Source organism: Caretta caretta, chromosome 10 (assembly GCF_965140235.1).
Source record: "Caretta caretta isolate rCarCar2 chromosome 10, rCarCar1.hap1, whole genome shotgun sequence".
NCBI classification, from domain to species: domain Eukaryota; kingdom Metazoa; phylum Chordata; order Testudines; family Cheloniidae; genus Caretta; species Caretta caretta.
The window spans coordinates 38,189,746-38,214,881 of NC_134215.1; the positions used below are offsets into that span (position 1 = coordinate 38,189,746).

Consider the following 25,136-nt stretch of genomic DNA (forward strand, 5'->3'; position numbering starts at 1 on the left):
TGACTGTGTGGCTGCACAGCAGCCTATTTAGCACTGCGCAGGTGATTCGGGAACCTGTCCGGGGACCTGCTGCGGCCAGGGGAGGGGCACCTCTCCCCCGGCCCCCACCTAGCTCAGCCCTCAACCTTCCGTGGGAGGGGGGCCCCTACCCCGGTCCCAACTCTACCTGTACCCCGGACCTGCTGCAGACAGGGCAGCATGGCCAGAGTAGCCCGGGCTCCGCCACAGCTGGATCAGGCCCAGCCTGGCCTGGCCTCGGCGTGGACGGGGCGGCATGGCCCAGACCAGGTCTGCTGGGGCCAGGGGAGGGGCTCCTATCCTGCAGCCCCAACTCCAGAATTCCCATGGTGGGGAGAGAGGCTTCTCCCCCCAGCCCAGGTGTTGCTGCAGGGAGAGAGCACTGGGGGGAGTCCTCTCTCCCCGCCATAGCCCCAGAGCAGCCTCCTGCACCCCAGGCTCCTCATCCCCGGCACCACCTGAGAGGCTGCACCCTCAGCCAGAGCCCATGCCCAGCCCTGAGCCCCTCATCCCCAGCCCCATCCCAGAGCCCACACCCCCAGCTGGAGCCTTCACACCCCTGCACCCCAGCCCTCTGGCCGATCCCCTCATTCCCAGCCCCACCCCAGAGCCCACATACCCCTGCAGCCCAATCCTCTGACCCAGCCCTGAGCCCCCTCCTGCACTCCGAACCCCTTTGCCCCACTCCCACCACATGAATTTTGTTATGTGCAGCAATATGTTACACATCATCTCCATATTGGTGCACATAAAATTCATTCCGCATATCGATGGGAAAAATTGGAAGGAACACTGCTCCTGAGGTCTCTTCCAACTCTAATTTTCTATGATTCTTTGAGAGACAGACGGTAAAGTGAGTTATGAGCAGGAATGTCAGTGCAGACTAAGTGAAAATAAAATCTTTGTGAATTGGAATGATTCTGAAATGGTGCAACACAACGATAAACCTGGGCAGTGTGGTTTTCTAAGAGACCATATTTTTTGCCTTGATCTTAACTAAACTCTTTGCTTATGGCCAAGGTTACAAGCATAGGTAGGAACACCAGTCTAAAGATCCCTAACACAGCCAAGCCTTAGGATTAGTAGTTCAAACTTAATGGTTTTGCCATGACACTGATCCTATCACTACTGAGAACTCAGATGGCACTTCCCATCTTCAAACCATTTTACAAACAATTAATTAATCTTCACAATGTTCCTGTGAGAAAAAGACGTTAACTGACTTGTGAAAGATCACAGAGAGATTTAGTGTCAGAGCTGGGATTAGATCGCAAAAGATTCTTCCTCTCAGACCTGTGTTCAGATCACTATGGAGATAACCTATAAGTAATGTAGTAAGCCCCCACCCCCAGTATACTAGACAACCTGGACCCAACCTTCTCGGGCCCACTATAATGAGAAGTCTGGAACACATTGGAATAGGTATGGTATGCCCATATGAGAGAAGGTGGAGAGCAAAGGGCAGTGGGACAAATGGAATATCGACACCTTCCACATTGATGCCTGGCCCTATCAGGAAATTTGTCACCATATGTCCTATACTTTTCCAGGGATACCTGAGCAGGAGGATCCTCACCACCACCCAAAAAAAAAAAAAAGATAGGGGGCGGGCGGAATGTTAGGATATAGATATTCAGGCCTGTCTGCAAAGGCCTATACTTTAAGAATTTAGGTGTATTCTTATCACTTAGCTAGTTATAGAGGTACAACATAAGAATCAAAATCAGACTGCCTGTGTAAGGGCCTTCTCTCACTGTGTCAGTCTGAGCCCCTGTTCTTAAGATAAGGCCTTTGGCTAAGCAGTGGGAGCAGCCATAAGCTGGGAAGCGAACAGTCACGTCCTCACCAGTCACACTGAAATAAGGCAGTTTTGGGCTGTTAAAAAGGTGATCCAATCTATCATCTCCAGAGGAAGGGAAGAGCCTAGAAGATTTAAAGAAAACTTAGTTTGATAGCATCCTGTCTGACAAGAACTCACTTATCAATAGCTGGGGTGTGAAATCCTCATTTCTTCGTTGTTCTATCACTGTAGTCCCCACTTCCCTATTGTTTGTCTGTATAATCTCTGTCTGGTTCTGTGATTGTTTCTGTCTGCTATATAATTAATGTTGTTGGGAGTAAACCAATTAAGGTGGTGGGATATAATTGGTTAGATAATCATGTTACAATATGTTAGGACTGGTTAGTTAAATTTCAGTAAAATTATTGGTTAAGGTATAGCTAAGCAGAACTCAAGTTTTAATATATAGTCTGCAATCAATCAGGAAGTAAGAGGGGGGAACTGGAATCATGTTTTGCTAAGGAGGGCAATGGGAATCATGTTTTGCTGGGGGGCGGGGAGTGGGAATAGGAACTGGGAATGGGAACAGGGACACAGGCAAGGCTCTGTGGTGTCAGAGCTGGGAAGGGGGACACTGAGGAAGGAAACTGGAATCATTGCTTGCTGGAAGTTCAACCCAATAAACATTGAACTGTTTGCACCTTTGGACTTCGGGTATTGCTGCCCTCTGTTCATGCGAGGAGGACCAGGGAATGGGAGGGTGAAGGGATAAGCCCTGTAACATGATGTGCTCAGCCACAGGTTGGATGGAGCAGTGAGTGCCTTGCTTGTTCAACAGTTATCATTGTGGCCATTTAATGATGGGCAGGACAGCTGGATATTGCAGTGATGATGGCCATAAAATAACTGGATGGATAGATCTGACTTACTCAGAAAGGTAAATCAGATTCAGTCGCTTCCTGTCCAAAGAATGTTAGCAACATTATGGCGCTTCAAGGATAGAGAGGGTGTAGAGAAGGGTATACTCTGTTTCATTCCTCAGGGCTCCAGAAGACAAAGAAAACCCCAGCAGTGGGAAGCTTTATTTCAAATACAGATGCACATATCAAGAGAGCATTTTTTATTGTAGTTCTTACGAGCAAGTATATCCAATGATGGGAAATGGTACAATATCATGACATTCACAAGCGCTAACTATAAACACCTGTCCAACCTCAATGTATGATTTACACAAGCACATTTTCACTATGAAATATGGGGATGATGTCAGGGCACAGCTCAGTGTGGGAATAAAACTGAAATCTGTTTACAGAGACAACAATTCAGACAACGTCAGTGTCCATTAGGAATGTCTCTGATGTTTCTGTTTTGACAGTTGCCAGGCATAGACTAGCAGCTGAAGACTATTTTAGACATCTATTACTTGCTCTGCCTACCATTGTACTGGGTGCATACAGACTGAGAAAGGAGGATCACAGTACTTTGTGAAGTTAGTATGTACCATACGATTAAAAGAAGTCAGGAGCTTCAGATTTATAAGGCTGTCTGAAGACTGAGATATTGTACTTAGACATCATGAGTTCATATGGTTGACAACATGTAGTGTCAAGGCCCAGATTTAGCTTCTGAATACAGTCAATATCTAAATAAGGGAAATTGTTAATGCAACATCAGGGAGCCAATCTTGCAAACCCTTACACATGCAAGTAGTCCTCAAGCATGCAAGTTCTGCCACTGAAGTCAGTACGACTCATGTGAGTAAGGATTTGCTAAAGTTGAAAATATAAAAGTCAATATTCATACTGTTAACTCAGGATGACTAAAGTAGTACATGCATTCACATGAGTGCTATGGAGCCAACTTAACATTGCCATTGACATATTAAAAATAGATTTTTCTGACTTTTGTGGATTTAAATTCTCAGTTTAAGGGTGGGACTTCTAAAAGAGATTAAGTGATTTAGAAGCCTTAGAAAATTCCACCCCAAGTGAATTAAAAAAAAATGCAGAGCATCCTATAAATGCAGAGCATCCAATCAATATATGTTTACGCATTATGCCATAACCTTAGCATTAGCAGAAGATATACAATAACCTTAAGTATACAATTAAAACATGCTCATTGTATAAAGGAACATTCTCAGAGTTCAATTCCTGGCATCAAACCGTACACATTTCTCTATGTAGAAACTGATCAGTTTACCCATCCCTCCATTCCAAAAATGACTGCCAGACTGTCTTGTTCATACTGCTTCCCTGGTAGGAATGTTGTAAACCTACCAAATTAAATACATAAAGTGTGAAATTCTGATCCCATTGAAGTCAGTGGTAAAATGCCAATTGACTTTAATAGGGCCAGGATTTCACCCTAACTCTTTATCTTAACATTGCATTAGTGTAGTTGCATTGAGTTGCCTTGTTTTCTCTTTCTTTAAAATTAAAAATACAACAGAAGAAAAAGATGTTGGAGAATTTTTTTACTGCATGAACATCTATTTTACTGCATGACACAGAGCTATCCAAGAGACAAAATAATAAAAATAAAAGTTAACCCATTCCAGCAAGAAACTGAATCTGAAAGCAGTGGGGCTATCTATCTATCTAAAAAAGAATCTGATTTTTTCTTTGAGTAGTAGACATGTAAGCAACATTCTGGTGCACAAAAGATGCAAAGGTTTTACATACTTCTTTTCATGTGGAAGTCTTCTATCCACGTACTAACCAGAACTAGTCTTACTTGGGATTTAAAAACAAGAAGAATTCATTAATGTTCAGACCAGCACAGTACAGCTCTTTCAAAGCTTCAACTACTAACTCTTTTGCTGTATTTTTCTGTGACTCCAATTATTTAGTTATCACTGGATGCACTTTTACACAGCCAATATCTGTTTTTGTGTTTCACAATTAGCTTCAAAATATCAGAAACCACTGACCACTTAATAAGCAGAAAAACTAAGGAGAGTTAATGTGCTGGAAAAGGAAGCCAAGTGTCTGTTAACATTGAAACCCCCCCAGATATCATAGGATCCAATGGCTAGAACAATGACTGGGAGTTAGGGGATTTAACGGATACAGTCACAGGTCCAGTTCTGGCTCTGCCAATGACTTGCTGGAACTTGCATAAGTCACTTCACCTCTTTGTGTTTCTGTTTCTTACCCTTTGCCTGTCTTGTCTATTTAGGCTGTAAACAATTTGGGGCAGGGACCATCTCTCACTATGTGTTTGTACAGTTCCCTGCATAATGGGGCCCTGCTCTTGTTTAGGGTCACTAGATGCTACTATAATATAAATAATTTCATCCAAAAATCTATGTTAAACGAACATTAAAGTTGCAAAGTCAAGCACTCAAAAATTAGGAATTGTCAGAATTGAGGTTGTCCATGCAACTGTAATTTGGCCCACTTGTGATTATGCATTATGATAAAGTCTTTAATTACATGATCACACACTGTTTTTTCCCCCACAGGATCCCTTTTTCATTCAGTGAATAGGCAGTTATTCAGAATTATTTTATCCTTCAGATTAAGTGTGTGGCCCCTTATTTAATACACACCATACAAATGCTGCACTGAATAAAAAATTAATTTCCTCATGAGTGTTTTGTATAGGGGGTCTCATCATATCACCATAGCTCTTCACAAACATTAATTAATATATCTTCACAACACCTCTATGAGATGAGATTACTGTCTCCATTTTACAGGTAGGGAACCAAGACAGAGAGATTAAGCCCAAAATTGCAAAAAATGTCCACTAAGTTTGGTTGCTCAACTCGGAATACCTAGGGTATGAGTCGTAAGAGTATCTAGCATTTTTATAGGACTTCATATGTTCCATGCACAGCTCCAATTTACTTCAGTTAAAGTTGTGAATACCCAGCATTTCTGCAAATCAGGCCCCAGGGATCTCACGTGAGGCACCCAGAAAATAAGGCAATCACCGTTAGGCCTTGTCTATATGGACACTTAGTGTACATCTACATTAGAATAAAAGACCTGAGGCACAACTGCAGCTGGCCCAAGTCAGATGGCTCGGGCTCATGGAGCTATAAAAATTGTAATGTAGATGTTCAAACTCAGGCTATTAGCCACGGTGGGCAAGGATGCAAAACCATGCTCTGAAGTGTCCCGAGCCTCTGTTTGCCTGAAGCTGGGAATGGGCGACAGGAGATGGATCACTTGATGATTACGTGTTCTGTTCATTCCCTCTGAAGCAACTGCCATTGGCCACTGTTGGAAGACAGGATACTGAGCTAGCTGGACCATTGGTCTTGACCCAGTGTGGCCGGTCTTATGCCCCTAATATGTCTCTGTCTCCCTCTGCTCTTATCCAATCCACCCCGGTTCCTGCACCTGCCCCTCTGATCCTATCCAACTTCCCACTCTACCCGACTCCTTCCTCCCTCTGCTCCAGTCCGGCCCCTGGGTTCCTCCTCCTCTGCTCCTAATACTCTCCTTGCCCACTCCTGTCTCCTTTACCCCTACCCTCTTGCTCCTGCAATGCCTGTGTCACTCTCACACACACCTGCAACATGCCTTACACCTCTACACTGCAGTGCAGCTGCTCTCCTCCAGCACACAGGAGCTGTGAGGGGATGGTGCACGCTTCAGGGAATGAGGCTTCCGAACTTTACAAAGTCTCTACTGAGCATATGTGAACTAAGATTTTTTCAGAGGTTTATAAATTGGGTGAAATTTGGGTTTAAATTTTCCCAATTTATTTATTGAAATGGGAATGGCATAATGCATATCCCAGGCACCGTGGTAACCCCCCAGCAAAATCCAAGTCCTCTCCCCAACGCATGGAGGTTCTAGAGATTCTCAATAAAATGTTTTTAAGATTTTTTTTAACATGGGCAAATAACGTATTTTTTCTAATCTTGTTCTTGGAAACAGGTGAACCACTTAGCTAAAACTCAAATAAATAAATAAATCAGCCTGATGCAGACATCCAGCATGGAAATTTTCAGCCTGAAAGATTAAAGTTGAGCAAAGTTATAACAATCAAAAACAGGGTCTTATAATGGGAAGTACTGGGCCACCTTAACTATAGGCACCACTCCCAGCTCTGCCTATAGTAATTCTTGAGGATATTTAATGTTTCTGAAAGACTGGGAGCACTCTTTATGCTACTCCCCAATGCAAAATTCGCTGGAATCACTTAGCATTTCTGAGAATCATCAGGTACCTCAATGCATATATTCAATAGGTTGCTTAAATAAGTTAAAAAAAAAGAAAAAAACAGAACAGTACAAGGGTAAGCTCACTGATTTTCAAACATTCAGGACCATTTTCAAAATTCCTCTTACCCCAAATTCAGCAATCACTGAATTCTTCATTGAAAGCTGCTGTTTTTTTGCTACCTAAAACAGATTAATCTAAACAAAAATCTTTTAAAAGTAAAAATATAGGTATTATGGTCAGGTTCACAGAACTCAAAACTGACTGAACTTCATTTGGTTCAAATTACATTCACCAAAAAATTAAAATTATCTTTAAACAGATACCAAACAGGATACATTTCAGTTTCAAAAGAAAATAGGGGATTTAAGATTAGGGGATTTAAGTCCAGGAGAGCTGGCTGTATTTCAAGGAATCCCTGTTGAGGTTACAGGGACAAACCATCCCGATGAGTCGAAAGAATAGTAAATATGGCAGGCGACCAGCTTGGCTTAATGGTGAAATCTTAGCGGATCTTAAACATAAAAAAGAAGCTTACAAGAAGTGGAAGGTTGGACATATGACCAGGGAAGAGTATAAAAATATTGCTAGGGCATGTAGGAATGTTATCAGGAGGGCCAAATCGCACCTGGAGCTGCAGCTAGCCAGAGATGTCAAGAGTAACAAGAAGGGTTTCTTCAGGTATGTTGGCAACAAGAAGAAAGCCAAGGAATGTGTGGGCCCCTTACTGAATGAGGGAGGCAAACTAGTGACAGAGGATGTGGAAAAAGCTAATGTACTCAATGCTTTTTTTGCCTCTGTTTTCACTAACAAGGTCAGCTCCCAGACTGCTACGCTGGGCATCACAAAATGGGGAAGAGATGGCCAGCCCTCTGTGGAGATAGAGGTGGTTAGGGACTTTTTAGAAAAGCTGGACGTGCACAAGTCCATGGGGCCGGACGAGTTGCATCCGAGAGTGCTGAAGGAACTGGCGGCTGTGATTGCAGAGCCATTGGCCATTATCTTTGAAAACTCGTGGCGAACCGGGGAAGTCCCGGATGACTGGAAAAAGGCTAATGTAGTGCCAATCTTTAAAAAAGGGAAGAAGGAGGATCCTGGGAACTACAGGCCAGTCAGCCTCACTTCAGTCCCTGGAAAAATCATGGAGCAGGTCCTCAAAGAATCAATCCTGAAGCACTTACATGAGAGGAAAGTGATCAGGAACAGCCAGCATGGATTCACCAAGGGAAGGTCATGCCTGACTAATCTAATCGCCTTCTATGATGAGATTACTGGTTCTGTGGATGAAGGGAAAGCAGTGGATGTATTGTTTCTTGACTTTAGCAAAGCTTTTGACACGGTCTCCCACAGTATTCTTGTCAGCAAGTTAAGGAAGTATGGGCTGGATGAATGCACTACAAGGTGGGTAGAAAGCTGGCTAGATTGTCGGGCTCAACGGGTAGTGATCAATGGCTCCATGTCTAGTTGGCAGCTGGTATCAAGTGGTGTGCCCCAAGGGTCGGTCCTGGGGCCGGTTTTGTTCAATATCTTCATAAATGATCTGGAGGATGGTGTGGATTGCACTCTCAGCAAATTTGCGGATGATACTAAACTGGGAGGAGTGGTAGATACGCTGGAGGGGAGGGATAGGATACAGAAGGACTTAGACAAATTGGAGGATTGGGCCAAAAGAAATCTGATGAGGTTCAATAAGGATAAGTGCAGGGTCCTGCACTTAGGACGGAAGAACCCAATGCACAGCTACAGACTAGGGACCGAATGTCTAGGCAGCAGTTCTGCGGAAAAGGACCTAGGGGTGACAGTGGACGAGAAGCTGGATATGAGTCAGCAGTGTGCCCTTGTTGCCAAGAAGGCCAATGGCATTTTGGGATGTATAAGTAGGGGCATAGCGAGCAGATCGAGGGACGTGATCGTTCCCCTCTATTCGACATTGGTGAGGCCTCATCTGGAGTACTGTGTCCAGTTTTGGGCCCCACACTTCAAGAAGGATGTGGATAAATTGGAGAGAGTCCAGCGAAGGGCAACAAAAATGATTAGGGGTCTGGAACATATGAGTTATGAGGAGAGGCTGAGGGAGCTGGGATTGTTTAGCCTGCAGAAGAGAAGAATGAGGGGGGATTTGATAGCTGTTTTCAACTACCTGAAAGGGGGTTCCAAAGAGGATGGCTCTAGACTGTTCTCAATGGTATCAGATGACAGAACGAGGAGTAATGGTCTCAAGTTACAGTGGGGGAGGTTTAGATTGGATATTAGGAAAAACTTTTTCACTAAGAGGGTGGTGAAACACTGGAATGCGTTACCTAGGGAGGTGGTAGAATCTCCTTCCTTAGAGGTTTTTAAGGTCAGGCTTGACAAAGCCCTGGCTGGGATGATTTAACTGGGAATTGGTCCTGCTTTGAGCAGGGGGTTGGACTAGATGACCTTCTGGGGTCCCTTCCAACCCTTATATTCTATGATTCTATGATTAGAATGACCAACTCCATTTTAGCTACAGTAATAGTAGGATACTCTCTAATAAAAGCCTATTACTGCACATATAACATCCAAGCTCAGAAGTGGATTTCTCAAGACTCAGTGATGTGTATGCCCACATATCCAACGAGGACAGGGACATGGAAGAGTTTTAATGAGTCAGTTACTGGAGTTTGTACTTTGTTAGCTTTTTCACACAATCGATACTTTAGTAAATTACAAAAGTTGGGCTGAGGCTTTTGCTAAATATTCTTTCAGCAAAGGTGCATAGGTGGGAGGTGTCTTTAGGGGAAGGCTTTAAACAAACTATTTTAAAAAGATCAGTAGTTGTTTAATCTTCTCCTCACATATTTTTAATTTTGATAAGGCCGCATTTTAAAGCTTGGAATCTGAGCATTAAAATTACTATTCTGACCTTGATAAGTCAATGTAGAGAACAGAACCCCCCCCCCCCACACACACACAAAATAATCAGCACAATCTGATTTTTAAATCAGATCATTCTGCCTCATTATTTCAGAACACTGCAAAATTGCTGTCTAATATGACTAACCTACATTTGCAGAGCACAAATATCTTGGGGGATGTCATGTGACATAATCAAACAAAACTGCTGCTCAAGAATAGCAAAATCAAATCAACATTTATAATCCAGATGGATGTATCTGGTTAGGGAAATGAGGGAGGCGATGAGGAATTTGAGTTGGTTTTATCCTTGAAGTTTGGGTGCTAAACACAGACTGAACTGACCCTTGCAATTGAAACAAAGCAGCATTGACCATCCAGTTGGCTTACTCTGGCCTGGCCTATAGGAGACTCAAGTTGGATTTTGTATTAATTCCATTCCTCTCTGATAGTAAATTCAGAGAAATGAGTGGGAGCACTTTGCATTGCTGAGCAGTGACCCCCCTCATGCTGATTTTGGAGCCATTCAATGCCTATCACGATTGAGTCCTGTTTAATCCTAATCGGCCAAGTAGACAGTGGCTGTTAAATGGGATCTTAGAGGATGTAGGAGAGGGGAGGAACAGGAAGGTTCTCAGGACTCTGCCAGGGATGCACTGGACTGCCGTCAAATCACAATTCACATGGTAGCAGGATGCAGAACGCTATAACAATGCAATCTTGGTAGCAGAGCGATGAACTCCTTATATGATGCCCAGTCCAATTTCTATTTAGTTTTCAGTCTAGTGTTTGATTAGAACTCCAGATATCATTGGCTCTTAGTGCTCCCCTAGCCATTGGAAATTTCTTCAAACAGTTAACATCAATGGCAGGGCCATAACAGCAGTGAGTTCAGAACAAAAGAAATGGGATGCCCAAAATACCTTTGTCATCCCGACAATCTTAGACAATAGATTTCAGAAGTTAATAGTTATCACAAATGCCACCAGTAATTGTGAGAACATTAAAGTCCTGCAAACCTCATGTTTCAGGAATTATGACTTATACATATCCTCCTGAAAAACTGATAGTGTATAGGGGTCACAAAGAGGCTATTTGTAGGATCACAGCTATGACAAACACATTAGAAAAGAGAGAAGAGTTTGTAATAATCAAAGCAATGAGTTCTAAACTCATGGTTATTATAAAATCCTCCATGCAGAAGTTGTCAGAGTTTACAAGGGAAATGAATTATCACTGAGTCACTGATATTATAAAATTTAAAGGAGAAGCAGAAAGTTTATAAAGATCATGAACTGAACATTTCAAGCTTCACAGTTGTTACAAATGTTAAGCACAGAAGCCAAGATTTATGAAAGATGTGAACTAATAATTATTTCTTGGTTGACAGATAGTACACACAGAAAAGAAGCATTATGGCTTGCCCTCCCTCAGTGTTACTGATGGGGGAAGGCATCTTTAAAATCTACTAATTGAGGCTGTGAGGGGAATTCCATGGTAGCCTAGTCAGACTTCTTCTGTGACGTTCCCCACTTTTTGGGGTGTATTGACTGTCTTGTACAGTCCAAGAGTCTGAGTCTGGGGTTACATAAGAACAACAACCCTCGGCAGAATCAAGCCAAATGAAGGTTATAATGACTATTCACCAGAGGAGAAGACAACAATTTGAAGAGTGGTATTTCTACACGGAAAGCTATTACAAACTCCACAGAGAAGCAACAGAGTTTATAAAGGCGGTTGGCTGCTATTTTTGTTTTAGTCATTAGTGAAGAGGGAATCATTACAGTTCTAGAAGAATCCTAAAAATCAGGCTACATCATACAATGGAACTATTAAGGGGCACAAGCAACAGTATCATAATATGAAGTATGGAAAGGTACTGAACTGTTGTCACAGCATAGATTTTAAAATTGTTGAGTTGACAGATTTCATGAAATCATGACAGTTATTTCCTCCTTTATTCTATGCTGTCCCTTCATCATCCTACTGGGGTTCCATCCTGAACCACATTTGACCTTCCTTTTAATATACATATCATTGGTTACATTTCTATACTTCTTTGTAAAGCTTATTATATTGGCTGAATTGGCATTCCTAAGCTCAGAGTTGTTATAAACTGTGTGAAGAAAACAAGAGCTCTGCAAACCAGCTATTTTTGTGTTCAAGGCTACTACAAACTCCCAGCTGTCAAGAGCATATAATAATCATGAACCAATTATTCCTGGGCTCACAGTTACTACATATGCTGCAGGAAGCTGAGGGAGTTAGTCACGGTTGCAAATTGGCTATGTCTATAATCATTTATGTGGTGAAGCCAAAAGAACTTACAATAGACATATATTTGCTGTTACTAGGCTCATAATTTTATAAGTCATAAAGAGAAGTCATGAATGACAGAGTTCATTACGACAAAGTTGTGGTGTTTCGATCCCCACAGGTAGGGCTCTGTGTTTGTCATGGAGGTTGGTGACTTTCTGTGACCTCTGTGACCTCTACAGCAACCAGTGTGCCTGACCCCAGGGCTGCGCAAGCAGCTAGCTCTGCAGCCAGCTGCTCAGGTGGTCTCACGGACAGCCACACCAGCCACTACCGGAGTGGCCCTGGGGCCAGTCACACCAGCTGCTTCTGGAGCAGCCCTGGGCCAGTCACACCAGCCGCTGCTCAGGCAGCCCTGTGCAGCTGGCCCCAGAACTGCCCAAGCAGCGGCAGGTACGGCTGGCCCCAGGGACTGCCTGAGCAGCCAGAACAGTGGCGGGTGGACAGCCCCCGGCAGCGGTCCTGGGATGGCTGGAACAGCCACTGCTGAGCTGCCCTTGGCAGCTGGTGCCCCTGGCTCCCCCACAGCAGCAGCCCCCCCAGGGCACCCCCGCCAGCAGCACCCCCACCCCAAGATTTAATCAGGGGTATTTATAGTATAAGTCATGGACAGGTCACGGGTCATGAATTTTTGTTTATTGCCTATGACTTTGTCGTAATGAAAATCATGGAGCAGGTCCTCAAGGAATCAATTCTGAAGCACTTAGAGGAGAGGAAAGTGATCAGGAACAGTCAGCATGGATTCATCAAGGGCAAGTCATGCCTGACTAATCTAATTGCCTTCTATGACGAGATAACTGGCTCTGTGGATGAGGGGAAAGCGGTGGACATGTTGATTCTTGACTTTAGCAAAGCTTTTGACACAGTCTCCCACAGCATTCTTGCCAGCAAGTTAAAGAAGTATGGGTTGGATGAATGGACTATAAGGTGGATAGAAAGTTGGCTAGATTGTCGGGATCAACGGGTAGTGATCAATGGCTCCATGTCTAGTTGGCAGCTGGTATCAAGTGGAGAGCTGCAAGCGTCAGTCCTCGGGCCGGTTTTGTTAAATATCTTCATAAATGATCTGGAGGATGGTGTGGATTGCATCCTCAGCAAGTTTGCAGATGACACTAAACTGGGAGGAGAGGTAGATATGCTGGGGGGTAGGGATAGGATACAGAGGTCCCTAGACAAATTAGAGGATTGGGCCAAAAGAAATCTGATGAGGTTCAACAAGGACAAGTGCAGAGTCCTGCACTTAGGACGGAAGAATCCCATGCACCGCTACAGACTAGGGACCAAATGGCTAGGCAGCAGTTCTGCAGAAAAGGACCTACGGGTTACAGTGGACGAGAAGCTGGATATGAGTCAACAGTGTGCCCTCGTTGCCAAGAAGGCCAATAGCATTTTGGCATGTGTATGTAGGGGCATTGCCAGCAGATCGAGGGACGTGATCGTTCCCCTCTATTCGACATTGGTGAGACATTGGTGAGGCCTCATCTGGAGTCCAGTTTTGGGGCCCACACTACAAGGAGGATGTGGAAAAATTGGAAAACGTCCAGCGGAGGGCAACAAAAATGATTAGGGGACTGGAACACATGACTTCTGAGGAGAGGCTGAGGGAACTGGGATTGTTTAGTCTGCAGAAGAGAAGAATGAGGGGGGATTTGATAGCTGCTTTCAAGTACCTGAACGGGGGTTCCAAAGAGGATGGATCTAGACTGTTCTCAGTGGTAGCTGATGACAGAACAAGGAGTAATGGTCTCAAGTTGCAGTGTGGGAGGTTTAGGTTGGATATTAGGAAAAAGCTTTTTCACTAAGAGGGTGGTGAAACACTGGAATGCGTTGCCTAGGGAGGTGTTGGAATCTCCTTCCTTATAAGTTTTTAAGCTCAGGCTTGACAAAGCCCTGGCTGGGATGATTTAGTTGGGCAGGGGGCTTTGAGCAGGGGGTTGGACTAGATGATCTCCTGAGGTCCCTTCCAACCCTGATATTCTATGATTCTATGACTTTTACAAAAAATACCCGTGACTAAATTGTAGCCTTACTCATGGGCATTACAAATACCAGGGATGAGCAATTGGAGTTTATAAAATATAGCAATCTGGTGTTTCTCAGACCATGGTTAGTACACATTCCAAGGACAAGCCAGCAGAATTTATTATGTGTGAACTAAGTACCCTCTGGGTTCAGTGCTATAGTTAAACAAGAAAAAAGGACTGTAATAATAATGGTTGTGAATTTGCTGTTTCCAGATTCAGTAATTACAAACTCACCAGACAAGCTAAAGGCCTTTATAATATTATAAAAGGCTATTTCTCAGAAAGCCATAGTCTACACTTATGATATAGGTATGATACTTCGAACGTTCATCAAGTTTTATTGATGTTTATAAAGCCCAGCAGGTGCCTGATGATGGTTTTAGTGTGTCCCAAAGCACTTCATGACACTTCATGTTCACTGTGGGGAGACTGCTTAGTGCTCCCACTACTAAGGAACTGCACTTTCAAAATTAGCAACAAGTCTTACCATAAAATTTACTCTATGACTGGTCCTTACTTTTGAATGACAGAAGGTTCCTCTGCTTTCAGAAATGGATTAATCAGGAAAACCAAACCTATATGTGTTTTGGGCCATATTCTGCTAATATCCTACTGAACTGGCTGATTTCAATGGTACTCCAAGACGTAAGGTTCTCCAGCTTGAGTAAGGCTCGCAGTGTATGGCTCTTAACATCTAACACTAACATGTCAGCAATCAATTGTATATTACTTACTGTGCAGGGAGTTAAAGGTGACCTACATGGGAAAAAGTGGGTTCATGCATTTTTATAACTCAAAAGAAGATCTAAATGGCTTTATTTTTTAAAAAAAAAGCTTATTTTTTATTTGTCTTACAAATACCAAAAATATTAAGTCTTGTCTTCCTTATTTTGCTGGAAGTCTTCTTGGAGGATCAGGAACAGGTTGGGAGCTTTCTCAGACTATGACTGAAGTTGCAGGGTGCTGAAAGGTATTTGGGTTAAATAGATGTTAATCAAATAATTAAACAAAAACAAAATTTTAAATATTCTGACTAAAATCCCCTTTCCTTCTCAATCGCTTGGTTTTCACTTCCTTAGTACTTGTGCTATTAGTTCTCCAATTATCCATGGATTCTTCCAGGAAAAACAAGGTAGACAAGATCATGCTGACTACGTGGGTGCGCCAGGGCTGGAGCACCCATGGAAAAAAATTAGTGGGCGCTTTGTACCCACCAGCAGCCAGCTCCTCCACCTCCCCCACAGCACCTCCCGCCTGCCAGCAGCCCTGGTGATCAACTCCTCCCTCTCCATCCCAGTACCTCTCGCCCACAGCGATCAGCTGTTCTGCGGCATGCAGGAGGCTCTGGGGGGAGGGGGAGGAGTGGGGACTGGGTGCACTCAGGGGAAGGGGAGAAACTGGGCGGGAAGAGGTGGGTGTGATGGGTTCAGTCAAAGAGACCCCCTTGGGACTGTCACCTGACGTACTGGAATTACCTCTGAGCCTGTTTTCCCTGCCAGCTTGGGACCCCAGAACCCTGCCTTGTTGAGCCAGACACGCTAGCCTGCTGCAACACAGACCCAGGTCTGGTCCATGCCCCCACAGCTGCAGACTTTAAAGAAAAACTGCTCAGCAGGTCTCCTATCTCCAGCACCCAGATACCCAGTACTCAATGGGATCCAAACCCCACATAAATTTGTTTTACTCTGTATAAAGCTTATACAGGGTAAACTCATAAATTGTCCGCCCTCTATAACACTGATAGAGAGATATGCACAGCTGTTTGCTCCCCCAGGTATTAATCATTTACTCTGGGTTAATTAATAAACAAAAGTGACTTTATTAAGTATAAAAATTAGGATTTAAGTGGTTTCAAGTAATAATAGGCAGAACAAAGTAAGTTACTAAGCAAAATAAAACAACACATGCAAGTCTAAGCCTAATACATTAAGAAACTGTTTACAGGTAAAATCTCACTCTCAGAGATGTTCCAATAAGCTTCTTTCACAGACTAGACTCCTTCCTATTCTGGGCCCAATCCTTTCCTCTGGTACAGTCCTTGTTAGTTCCAGCTCAGGTGGTAACTAGGGGATTTCTCTTGACTGACAGCACCTTTGTTCTGTTCCACCCCCTTTTATATCTTTGGCACAAGGCAGAAATCTTGTGTGTATCTGAGTCCCCACCCCTCCTTCTAAATGGAAAAGTACCAGATTTAAGATGGATTTCATTACCAGGTGACATGGTCACATGTCCTGTGAGACCCCAGCCTTCATTCTTCCAGGGCTGGCCCGCACACACCCAGGAAGGTTTGCAAGTAAACAGACCATTTACAACCAATGTCCTAGTCAATGGGAGCCATCAAGCTTCCAAACCACCATTAATGGCCCACACTTTGCATAATTACAATAGGACCTCAGAGTTATATTTCATATTTCTAGCTTCAGATACAAGAATGATACATTCATACAAAATAGGATGAACATACTCAGTAGATTATAAGCTACCTTACAAGAGACCTTTTGCATTAAGCATATTTCAGTTACATCATATTCACACTTATAAGCATATTTCCATAAAACATATGGAGTGCAACGTCACAGTGGGGAAGAGGCGGGGGGGCAGAGGGAGAGGCGGGAAGAGGCAGAGTGGGGTAGGAGTTTGGGGGAAGGGGTGGAGTGGGGGTGGGACCTGGGGCGGGGCAGAGCGGGGGTTGAGCACCCCCAGGGCAAGGAGGAAGCTGGTACCTGTGGACAAGATCTACCTTTCTAATAAAAACAAACAGGAAGAAAAAAAAACCTTACACAACCCAAAAAATCACCCCCTTTGTGGGTTAAACTTTTTCACGTCTTCTTCATAGGGTATTAATAAACAAAGAGGCACAAACTCACTTTTTCACTGTGCAGGCTACCTTTATGTCTTTTGACAGGTTTATTCCCTTCTTGGGCATTCATTTAAGGGTTTCACTATATTTCTTAATAGATTTTGGTATGCACCTGTTTTTTTAAACCCAACTTAAGCCTTTCACAGAGGTTCATGTTTGAATGGACTCCACTAAGTATTGTTCATTCTCAACAAATTTCCTAGTTTCATTCCATAGTAATGTAGAGTGTTGGCACCACACATCGCATATACTTCTCAGAACCCAATAAATAAATGGTGAGACCTGGGAACAAACCACTACAAAATCATGGAATCTTGTTACCAAAAAAGCCTGGGAAAATGTAACAGAGTGTAACAATAGCTGAGAATTAACCATTCCATGACATTTTCATCACATAGGAAATCTCAGATCCTAGTATCTCGTGCACCCACACTGTCCACCCATAATCAGCTATGTCACCTTTGACAATTCTGGTGAAGATTTGCATTTATTGCCAGTGTAAACATTTTCCTTTAAAAAGTACGGCCATTTACATGGCAAGCCCTTCCTACTTCAGAGTAGCAGTGGCATATTAGGCAAGGGATGTTGTGTTGGTACAATAACATTTATGAAGCCCACCATTAGCTAGAAAGGAAGGAAAAAGATGAAAACAGGACATCCATCATGCTAACAGGAAAAGAAGAAGAAAAACACCATCAACCTGACTAAAAGTAGTAAACTTTGCAATGAATACAGTCTATTCAGTGACCAGCTAGGAAATGTGTTCATTTCTATTAAGTACCTATCCTGGCCTCCAAATATTTATTGCCATGATTAATTCTATATTTGTGCTGTATGTTGTAATATGTAAATATTACAATACTGCACAGTACAACTATAGATCTAACTGCATACACATATCAATGACTGGACACAACATACACTGTATTACAAGAAAACTGCAACGACCCCACAAATAACTGCCCTTTTACCCTCAACTGACTCCCTGCTCAAGCATCCAGAAAAAGAGGAGTTTTGCAACGTGCCTGGTAAATTAATAAATCTGGGCTCTGACAGACCAGGAAAGGGAGCAAATTTTAGTAGTTGAGAATCCCTCCCATAATACCCTACCTGTAGATCACCCTTAAACAAGGGAGATGCAGGCTTTAGCTCATCAGCTGGTCTCAAATGCAACATTATTAACTGGGAGAAAGACAATGAGTTCAAAGCAGCACACTTGCTTTGGGAGTCATTATTATTTGTATTACAGACATTGTGGGTACGTGTTGTACAAACACAGAACAAAAAGATGGTCCCTGCCCCCAAAGAGTTTGTGCTTATAATTTTTAGAAAGCAACCAGAAGGATAAATGTTTATTCTTTTTTGGAAGGCTATCCCTGAAAACAAGGCAGATTTCTGTGTAACTGAAAGGCAACCTGTTCTTAGATAGCCTAATCATGAATGTAGATCAGAGTAAGAGTTTGTTATAAATTGAGATAAAATTAGCAGACATGCAGCTTCTGAAGCATTCTTTCAGGGGCTGGCAACTCTGCCCTAGCTTCTCGGTGGGGTATTGCTTTTTAAACCCTAAGATTTTATTTTAAGATGATGCTCTTACTCAGTCTTTGTGTATCCTCCACAGTGCAGTTTGACATGATGAAGGCCTGTAACCTAATCGCTACCGTCGCCTTGACTGCTGGTCAGCTCATTTTCATCTTGGGCCTAGTAGAACTGCCTATTATTTCACAGGATATCCAGTGGTGGGAGGAAGCCATAGCTGCCGTGTTCCAACTTGCCAGTAAGTACCTCTTTTTGCACATGGAGATGGACCTGGTAAATTCTATCTAGATCAGGACAGGCAGAGTATTCTGCTTTACAAATTCTTCAGAATAAACAGAAAAGCAATAGGGTTTGAATTCCAAAGTAGGTCTCTTCAGTAGTAAAGATGTTTACCATCCCTTAAAAGCTCTCTCTTCATATTAGCCCACTGATTTACGAGATTCTACAGAACACAAACAGGAGATTATTTCTTGAATAGATCTAAATAAATCCTCAGTCAACCAAGAAAACAAGCCACTGTATAGCTCTCATTAGTAAAGAAGGCAAAACACAAGGAAACAGTGGAAGCCAAACTTCAAGATTTAATAGGACTAAAAATACTAGAGGGACTATAGATAAGGGTAAAGATAGAACAGAATGAATTTCTGCAGTCATACTGCAGTGTGATTATATGCCTTTACTTGACTGAATTTTAGTCCAGGGAGATCTGCCAGATTGCAATGAGTGGGAATAACTAGTAAATAAAACTACAAACTGCAGAATGAAGCACTCTGGCAACACTGACAGTTATAAATGAAATTCCCACAGTAATTCTCATGGATAATAACTGTATACAGAATCCAGTGGGGAAAGGGGGAAATGGTTTAATCTCTTCTCCACAGTGAAACCACTGGCATCAAATCATAAATATTTTACATTAATCCTTTCCTTTACTACACAAGTCAATCAAGACATCCATAAAAAGAACAGTCATTGAACAGGAGTTCCATACACAGGGCTTGCAGGATTGCGTCCCAAATGTATAATTAAAATGGAAAAAAACATGCTGATGTAGTATTAATGCATGTTAAGGCCAGAGCCTGAGTCTTTACTTCAGTTTAAATCTACAGTAGTAGTTCTAAACCAGTGTAAATGCACTGAGGCCCCTGCAGTGATTCTTGGTTTACATTTCAGAGTAACAGCCGTGTTAGTCTGTATTCGCAAAAAGCAAAGGAGTTCTTGTGGCACCTTAGAGACTAACCAATTTATTTGAGCATAAGCTTTCGTGAGCTACAGCTCACTTCATCGGATGCATAAAGTGGAAAATACAGTGAGGAGATTTATATACACACAGACCATGAAAAAATACACATTGTAAGGAGAGTGTTTACATTGTTGTAAGTAAGGTCAGAGACTAGTCCAGAAAATTCAAAATGATGGTTCTCACAGCAATAATTCAGCTGTCTTTGCAGTACCACTGGTGAAGGACTGCTGAGACACCTCTTCAAGCCTAATGGGAATCAAAGGCCCAATAAGGAGAAGGGACTGTATGATACACAAAGAGACATATTAGTTTAAGCTGTAATACACTCAGTTTCTGAGTCCAGTGGGACCCCACGCACTGGTGCAACACTGCCAGGATCCAAAACTGCAGCCTTAGCAGAGCAAGATCTGCACACAGCCTCTTCTTGTGAGATCAGCAGCACAGCACACTGCTTTTACCTTTGGATGCTTTTTGTCCAGTTCTTTCTTCCTTTTGGCGTGAGGTCTGCCTTTCTCTGCCTCTCTCCCCTCCTTTCCGAAGCTCAGCCTGTTTTCCACAGACAGGAAATGCATTCTGGCTCTGTTTAGATTTGTTGTTTCATTGACAAACAGTACAGTGGACAGCCGTGTGCCTTTCTTCTATCAAGGCTGCTAATTTTAGACTGGGCTTTTTTCCACCCTTGTGCTGAAGTCTGTTTTAAATACAGTCAGAGAGAGACTGAAGGGCGCCAGGATATCCCGACACAGGAGAAGGAAATGCCTGCTATTACCTGTTATGCAAGCTGAACCTTGAAATCCCCAGTGCTGGGAGGGAAAAAGGGAGGAAAGCCAGAGTCAGAATGATTAACAAAATGCTAATGAGAACAGTGAAAGAAAAAACAAACGAACTTCTGGACTCAACTGTTGATACTCAAAGGTGTGAAGAGAGGGAATCTGGCAGCTAGAGACACCGTTACAAAGAAAGACCATTGGTTGTTTGAATCAGGAGGCTCCTGTTTGCAGAAGTGATGCGATGAGTCTCATAGGAAGATGGAAAGGGGAGCAAGGTCAGCTGTCAGATATACTGCTCTCCACTAGATGAACCTTCATTGTAAGCTGGATGTTTTCTCTCAGTCTTGCAATGAGTTACAGAAGACTCATTTAAAATCTTACTCGCTTCCTGAAGATTTATATTTAAAATAATTATCTCCAGGCCATACAGCTGATATATTCTGGCATGAACACTTTTAGGTAAAGAAGGAAAGAGATGTAAACTTCCACTACCCCATCCGAAGATCAGCTTTCTACCAGTAGCTCACTCTCTTTCTCAAGGATGATGAGGGATGGCTGGGAGGGAAGGAAGTCACTCTGACTATAAGTGTTAATCTCGCTCCTGGGATGAGGCATTAGGAGTATGGCATCTGAGGAGGTTGTTTCCTCCTTTGTACCCCGGCACCTATTGTGTTCCTTCCACTGTCAAGAAACTCAAGTTGACCACAAAAATCTCACCTGCCAAGTCTCCTGGATTAAGCCCAGAGTACACAACATTAAACATCATGACAAACGTGTTATTTCTAATTTTTTTACATCAATGTACACATTCATAGTGTGAGTGGGACCAAAAGTTCAGCTGACTGGACAAAACACACTGCTAGATCTAGGACATCAGGAGTGTTTTGTTTGTTTGTTTACTGATGGGAGAAGGGATCTTTTCCCCTGGGAAACTACAGGCAATAGTTTGTAACCGATCCTATGTTCCAGAGTGAGAACCTCCCAGAAAGTTTCTGCGTAAACTAGCAAGTCCATAAAGAACGGCAGACACATAAGAAGAGAACAGTGGATATGAAGCATATATTCATAAGAACTTTCTACACAAAACATAGTCAAATGCGGACTGTGGAGTTTCACACTGTGGAACTCTGCCCCCTTCATTTCTAATATGATATTTGACTTGGTTCAGCATGACATTTTGATTAAAAAACTAGAAAGGTTTAAAATTAGCATGGCGCACATTAAATGGATTAAAAGCTAGCTAACGGATAGGTCTCAAAATGTAATTGTAACTGGGGAATCATCATTGAATGGGCGTGTTTCTAGTGGGATCCTGCAGGGATCTGTTCTTGGCCCTTATGCTATTTAATCTTTTTATTAATGACCTGGAAGAAAACATAAAATCATCACTGATAAAGTTTGCAAATGACTCAAAAATTTGGGGACTGGTAAATAATGAAGGTATCAGTGACTTGTCCTTGAGTGATCTGGATAACTTGCTAAGCTGAGCTCAAGTAACAATGTGTATTTTAACACAGCTAAATATTGATGTATATATGTGGGAACAAAGAACGTAGGCCATACCTACACAATGGGGGGACTCTACCCTGGGAAGCAATGATCTGAAAAAGATTTGGGAATTGTGGTGGATAATCAGCTGAATGTGAACTCCTAGTGCGGTGCTGTGGCCAAAATGGCCAATATGATCCTTGGATGCATAAGCAGGGGAATCTCAAGGAGTAGAGAGATTATTTTACCTCTGCATTTGGCCCCAGTGCTGGAATACTGCTGCAACATTCTGTCCAGTTCTGGTGCCCACAATTCAAGAAGAACGTGGATCAACTGGAGAGGGTTCAGACACAAGCCAGAAGATGGATTAAAAGATCTTTCACAATCTTTCCTCCTACAGTGCACCAGCAAGGGCTCCACGGACCATTAGTGATCACTGGCATATTTATGACCTTAATTCATATATTTTTAACAACAGTCTTCAATCTGTCAGTGATCACCAGTGTTGGTTGTTTTCACCCTGAATACCATCCTAGCAACATAGCATGTGCACTATGCTATGGTTTCCTATTAGTATTGTGGTCTGAGAAGTCATTTTTATTAAAGAAAGCTGTGAGTTTCAACTGTTGTCATACTCCATAGGCCCCCAATCACAACTTCTGTCTTGACTACACAACCATCTCTGATCAACATGCACCTCGCCAGCGCTCATGACGGATCCCAGCTCTGTTTCTTTTTTATTTCTGCCACCTGCATGAGTATTTGACAGTCATTCAAAAGGATGACCCTCTGACAGAAAATAAAGCCCTAGGAAGCCCGGAGGAAGGAAAGAAGAGAGGAAGCAGTACTCCAGTGGCTGTACTGGGATTCACAGCGCTCCAAAACTCCACAGCCTCATACCTCCCAGTTCACAGGAAAGAAAGCTGTTTGCTTTGGAAAAGTTATGTGGTGAAAATGGAACTCGTTTTGTGGAATTTTGTGTCAACAATCAGAAATTTCTCTCTAGAAGTTTTTTTCCAAGAAACTGTTACAGATGCAACATGCTGAATATAAGGGTGGATAAAAAAAAACCTCACAGAGTAACATTCCTAATGGGAATTCCTTTAAGTACTAAAATGATAGATGGCAAAGGGGAATCTATAGAAGACTAATCTACTTGGAACACAGGAACTGCTCTATTAGATCAAACCCAAGCTCTATCTAGCCAAGCATCCTTTCTCACAGTTATTAGTATCAATCGCTTCAGAGGATGGTGTAAGAACCCCACAATTGACACGTGTGGGATAATCTGCTCCACACATTAGGTTTAATCCTGGTCTCCAAGGGTATGCCTACACTGCATTCTAAACCCAGATTTGTGGGACCCATGCTTGTGGAGTCATGCTTCCATGCATCCACACTGCATTGTAAACTTGGGTTTACAATTGCTGGACCCGGGGCTCACAACCGTGCTAAAGTGTCCATACTGCACAACGCAGACTTTCTGATTCACATCTGTGGCTTGAGTTGCATCCACACCACAAAATGACAGGGCTTGGACCCCAGTCACAGCGGGACTTAGGCTCAGACCCACCCTCCTGGGTGTGTCCATAGGCCCAGGTCTTGAGTAGGGCAGGGTTGGGCTTAAATCTGAGTCAGAGCCTGGGTTGTCAATGCAGCATAGACATATCCCAATAGTAAGAGATTGGCTTAAACTGTAAACATGAGGTTTAATTTTTTTTTCTTATTAAATTACGATCACTCTGAATATTCATGAGATCCATATAAATGTCCAGCCCCTATACTGAAGACAATAAGAAGCCTCGTCTCTCTGCTTGGCTTGCCATTTATAGCCAAACAACACCTTATTACACCTTTCCTTTGAATTTCAAGCCTTGATTTCTGTCTACACTTTGTGTCTTTTGGCTGACACCTCTTTAGTGGTAACCGAAGGAGACACCCCTGCAGACATACTGTTCACTCTAATCCCACAATACAAAGTAGGGACAATTGTGGATTGGCAGGGAGATAGAATGGATGAAATTCTCCATTTCTAACTTCTATACCATTAACCTACATACATCTTAATGCAGTACAGAACAACAGAACAGTCATCACAGAACAAAGATGAAGATATCAATCGTGCAACTAACTGGTCACTTCTTGTCCTTCCACTTATCTCCATGACTTCATCCGTGTCATGCCTTACTCCTGGAACCCTTCCATGACTAATGTGCCATGCCCATCTAAGTACTTATATGGCTCTAATCATCCTAATATCTGCATTCATTCTTGCTTCCTTCAAGTTAATTCTTAAAGCAGACTTCTATCAAGATGCCTATAAACCCAATACTTCTGAGTACTAGGGAACAGAATTAAATGAAACACTGTAAATAATTTTTTAAAATCCCAACAAAAAAAAAATGATGGAACGTGACTTATGCTCAATGCCCTTGTTCCTTCACACTTCTCATTACATCTGCCCCAATACACCTGTCACTTGTTTTATTGAAACACTGAAACAGTTCTGATCCTCTGTTTATCAGTATGAAAGAAATATCTATTTAAAAAAATGTAAAGATACTACAGTCATTTTAAATTAGTGGTAATATTAAAACAATTATTTTAAAAAAAATTTGATTAAAAGAGCATTTTCAATAATCCTGATATTGGGTCAGACTCTGTTCTCACACTAGTTTCGGATCAACATATTCCATTGATGACAAGGGTGTTAATCGCAAGCGATACAGCACTATAAGGGAAGGCAGAATCCCAGCTGCCCCATGCTCTTCCTAGAATTTCTTCTAAAGGAAGTTATGGGCTAAACAATAAATATTCAACAATATTCATCAAAAAAGGTCAATACACTAGAATATTGCCAACTGTTTCCTGCTGCTAATAAATGATGTTATGACAGCAAAGCTATTATTAATCAAAGCAGGAGACACTGATACTATGACAGTGTTCTATTCCAGTTACTTTATTACACCAAATGATGCATCAAATTCCAGAAATGTGCCTTTCGGTTAAACTAGCAGGTGCACATTACTGCAGCATTAAGG

The 25,136-nt window shown here is 42.5% G+C and overlaps 2 protein-coding genes across 7 annotated transcripts in view; one reads left to right on the plus strand and one right to left on the minus strand.

The window, feature by feature from the left end:
- The window catches only part of IFT140 (intraflagellar transport 140), a 252,984-nt gene that overhangs the window by 43,840 nt on the left and 184,008 nt on the right, over nt 1-25,136 (minus strand). The window lies entirely within an intron of this gene.
- Nucleotides 1-25,136, plus strand: part of TMEM204 (transmembrane protein 204) — a 47,450-nt gene that overhangs the window by 6,781 nt on the left and 15,533 nt on the right. Inside the window, exon 2 of the mRNA XM_048868060.2 lies at nt 18,677-18,832. Coding sequence (XP_048724017.2) covers nt 18,677-18,832 — 156 coding nt within the window. The remainder of the gene's footprint in view (nt 1-18,676; nt 18,833-25,136) is intronic.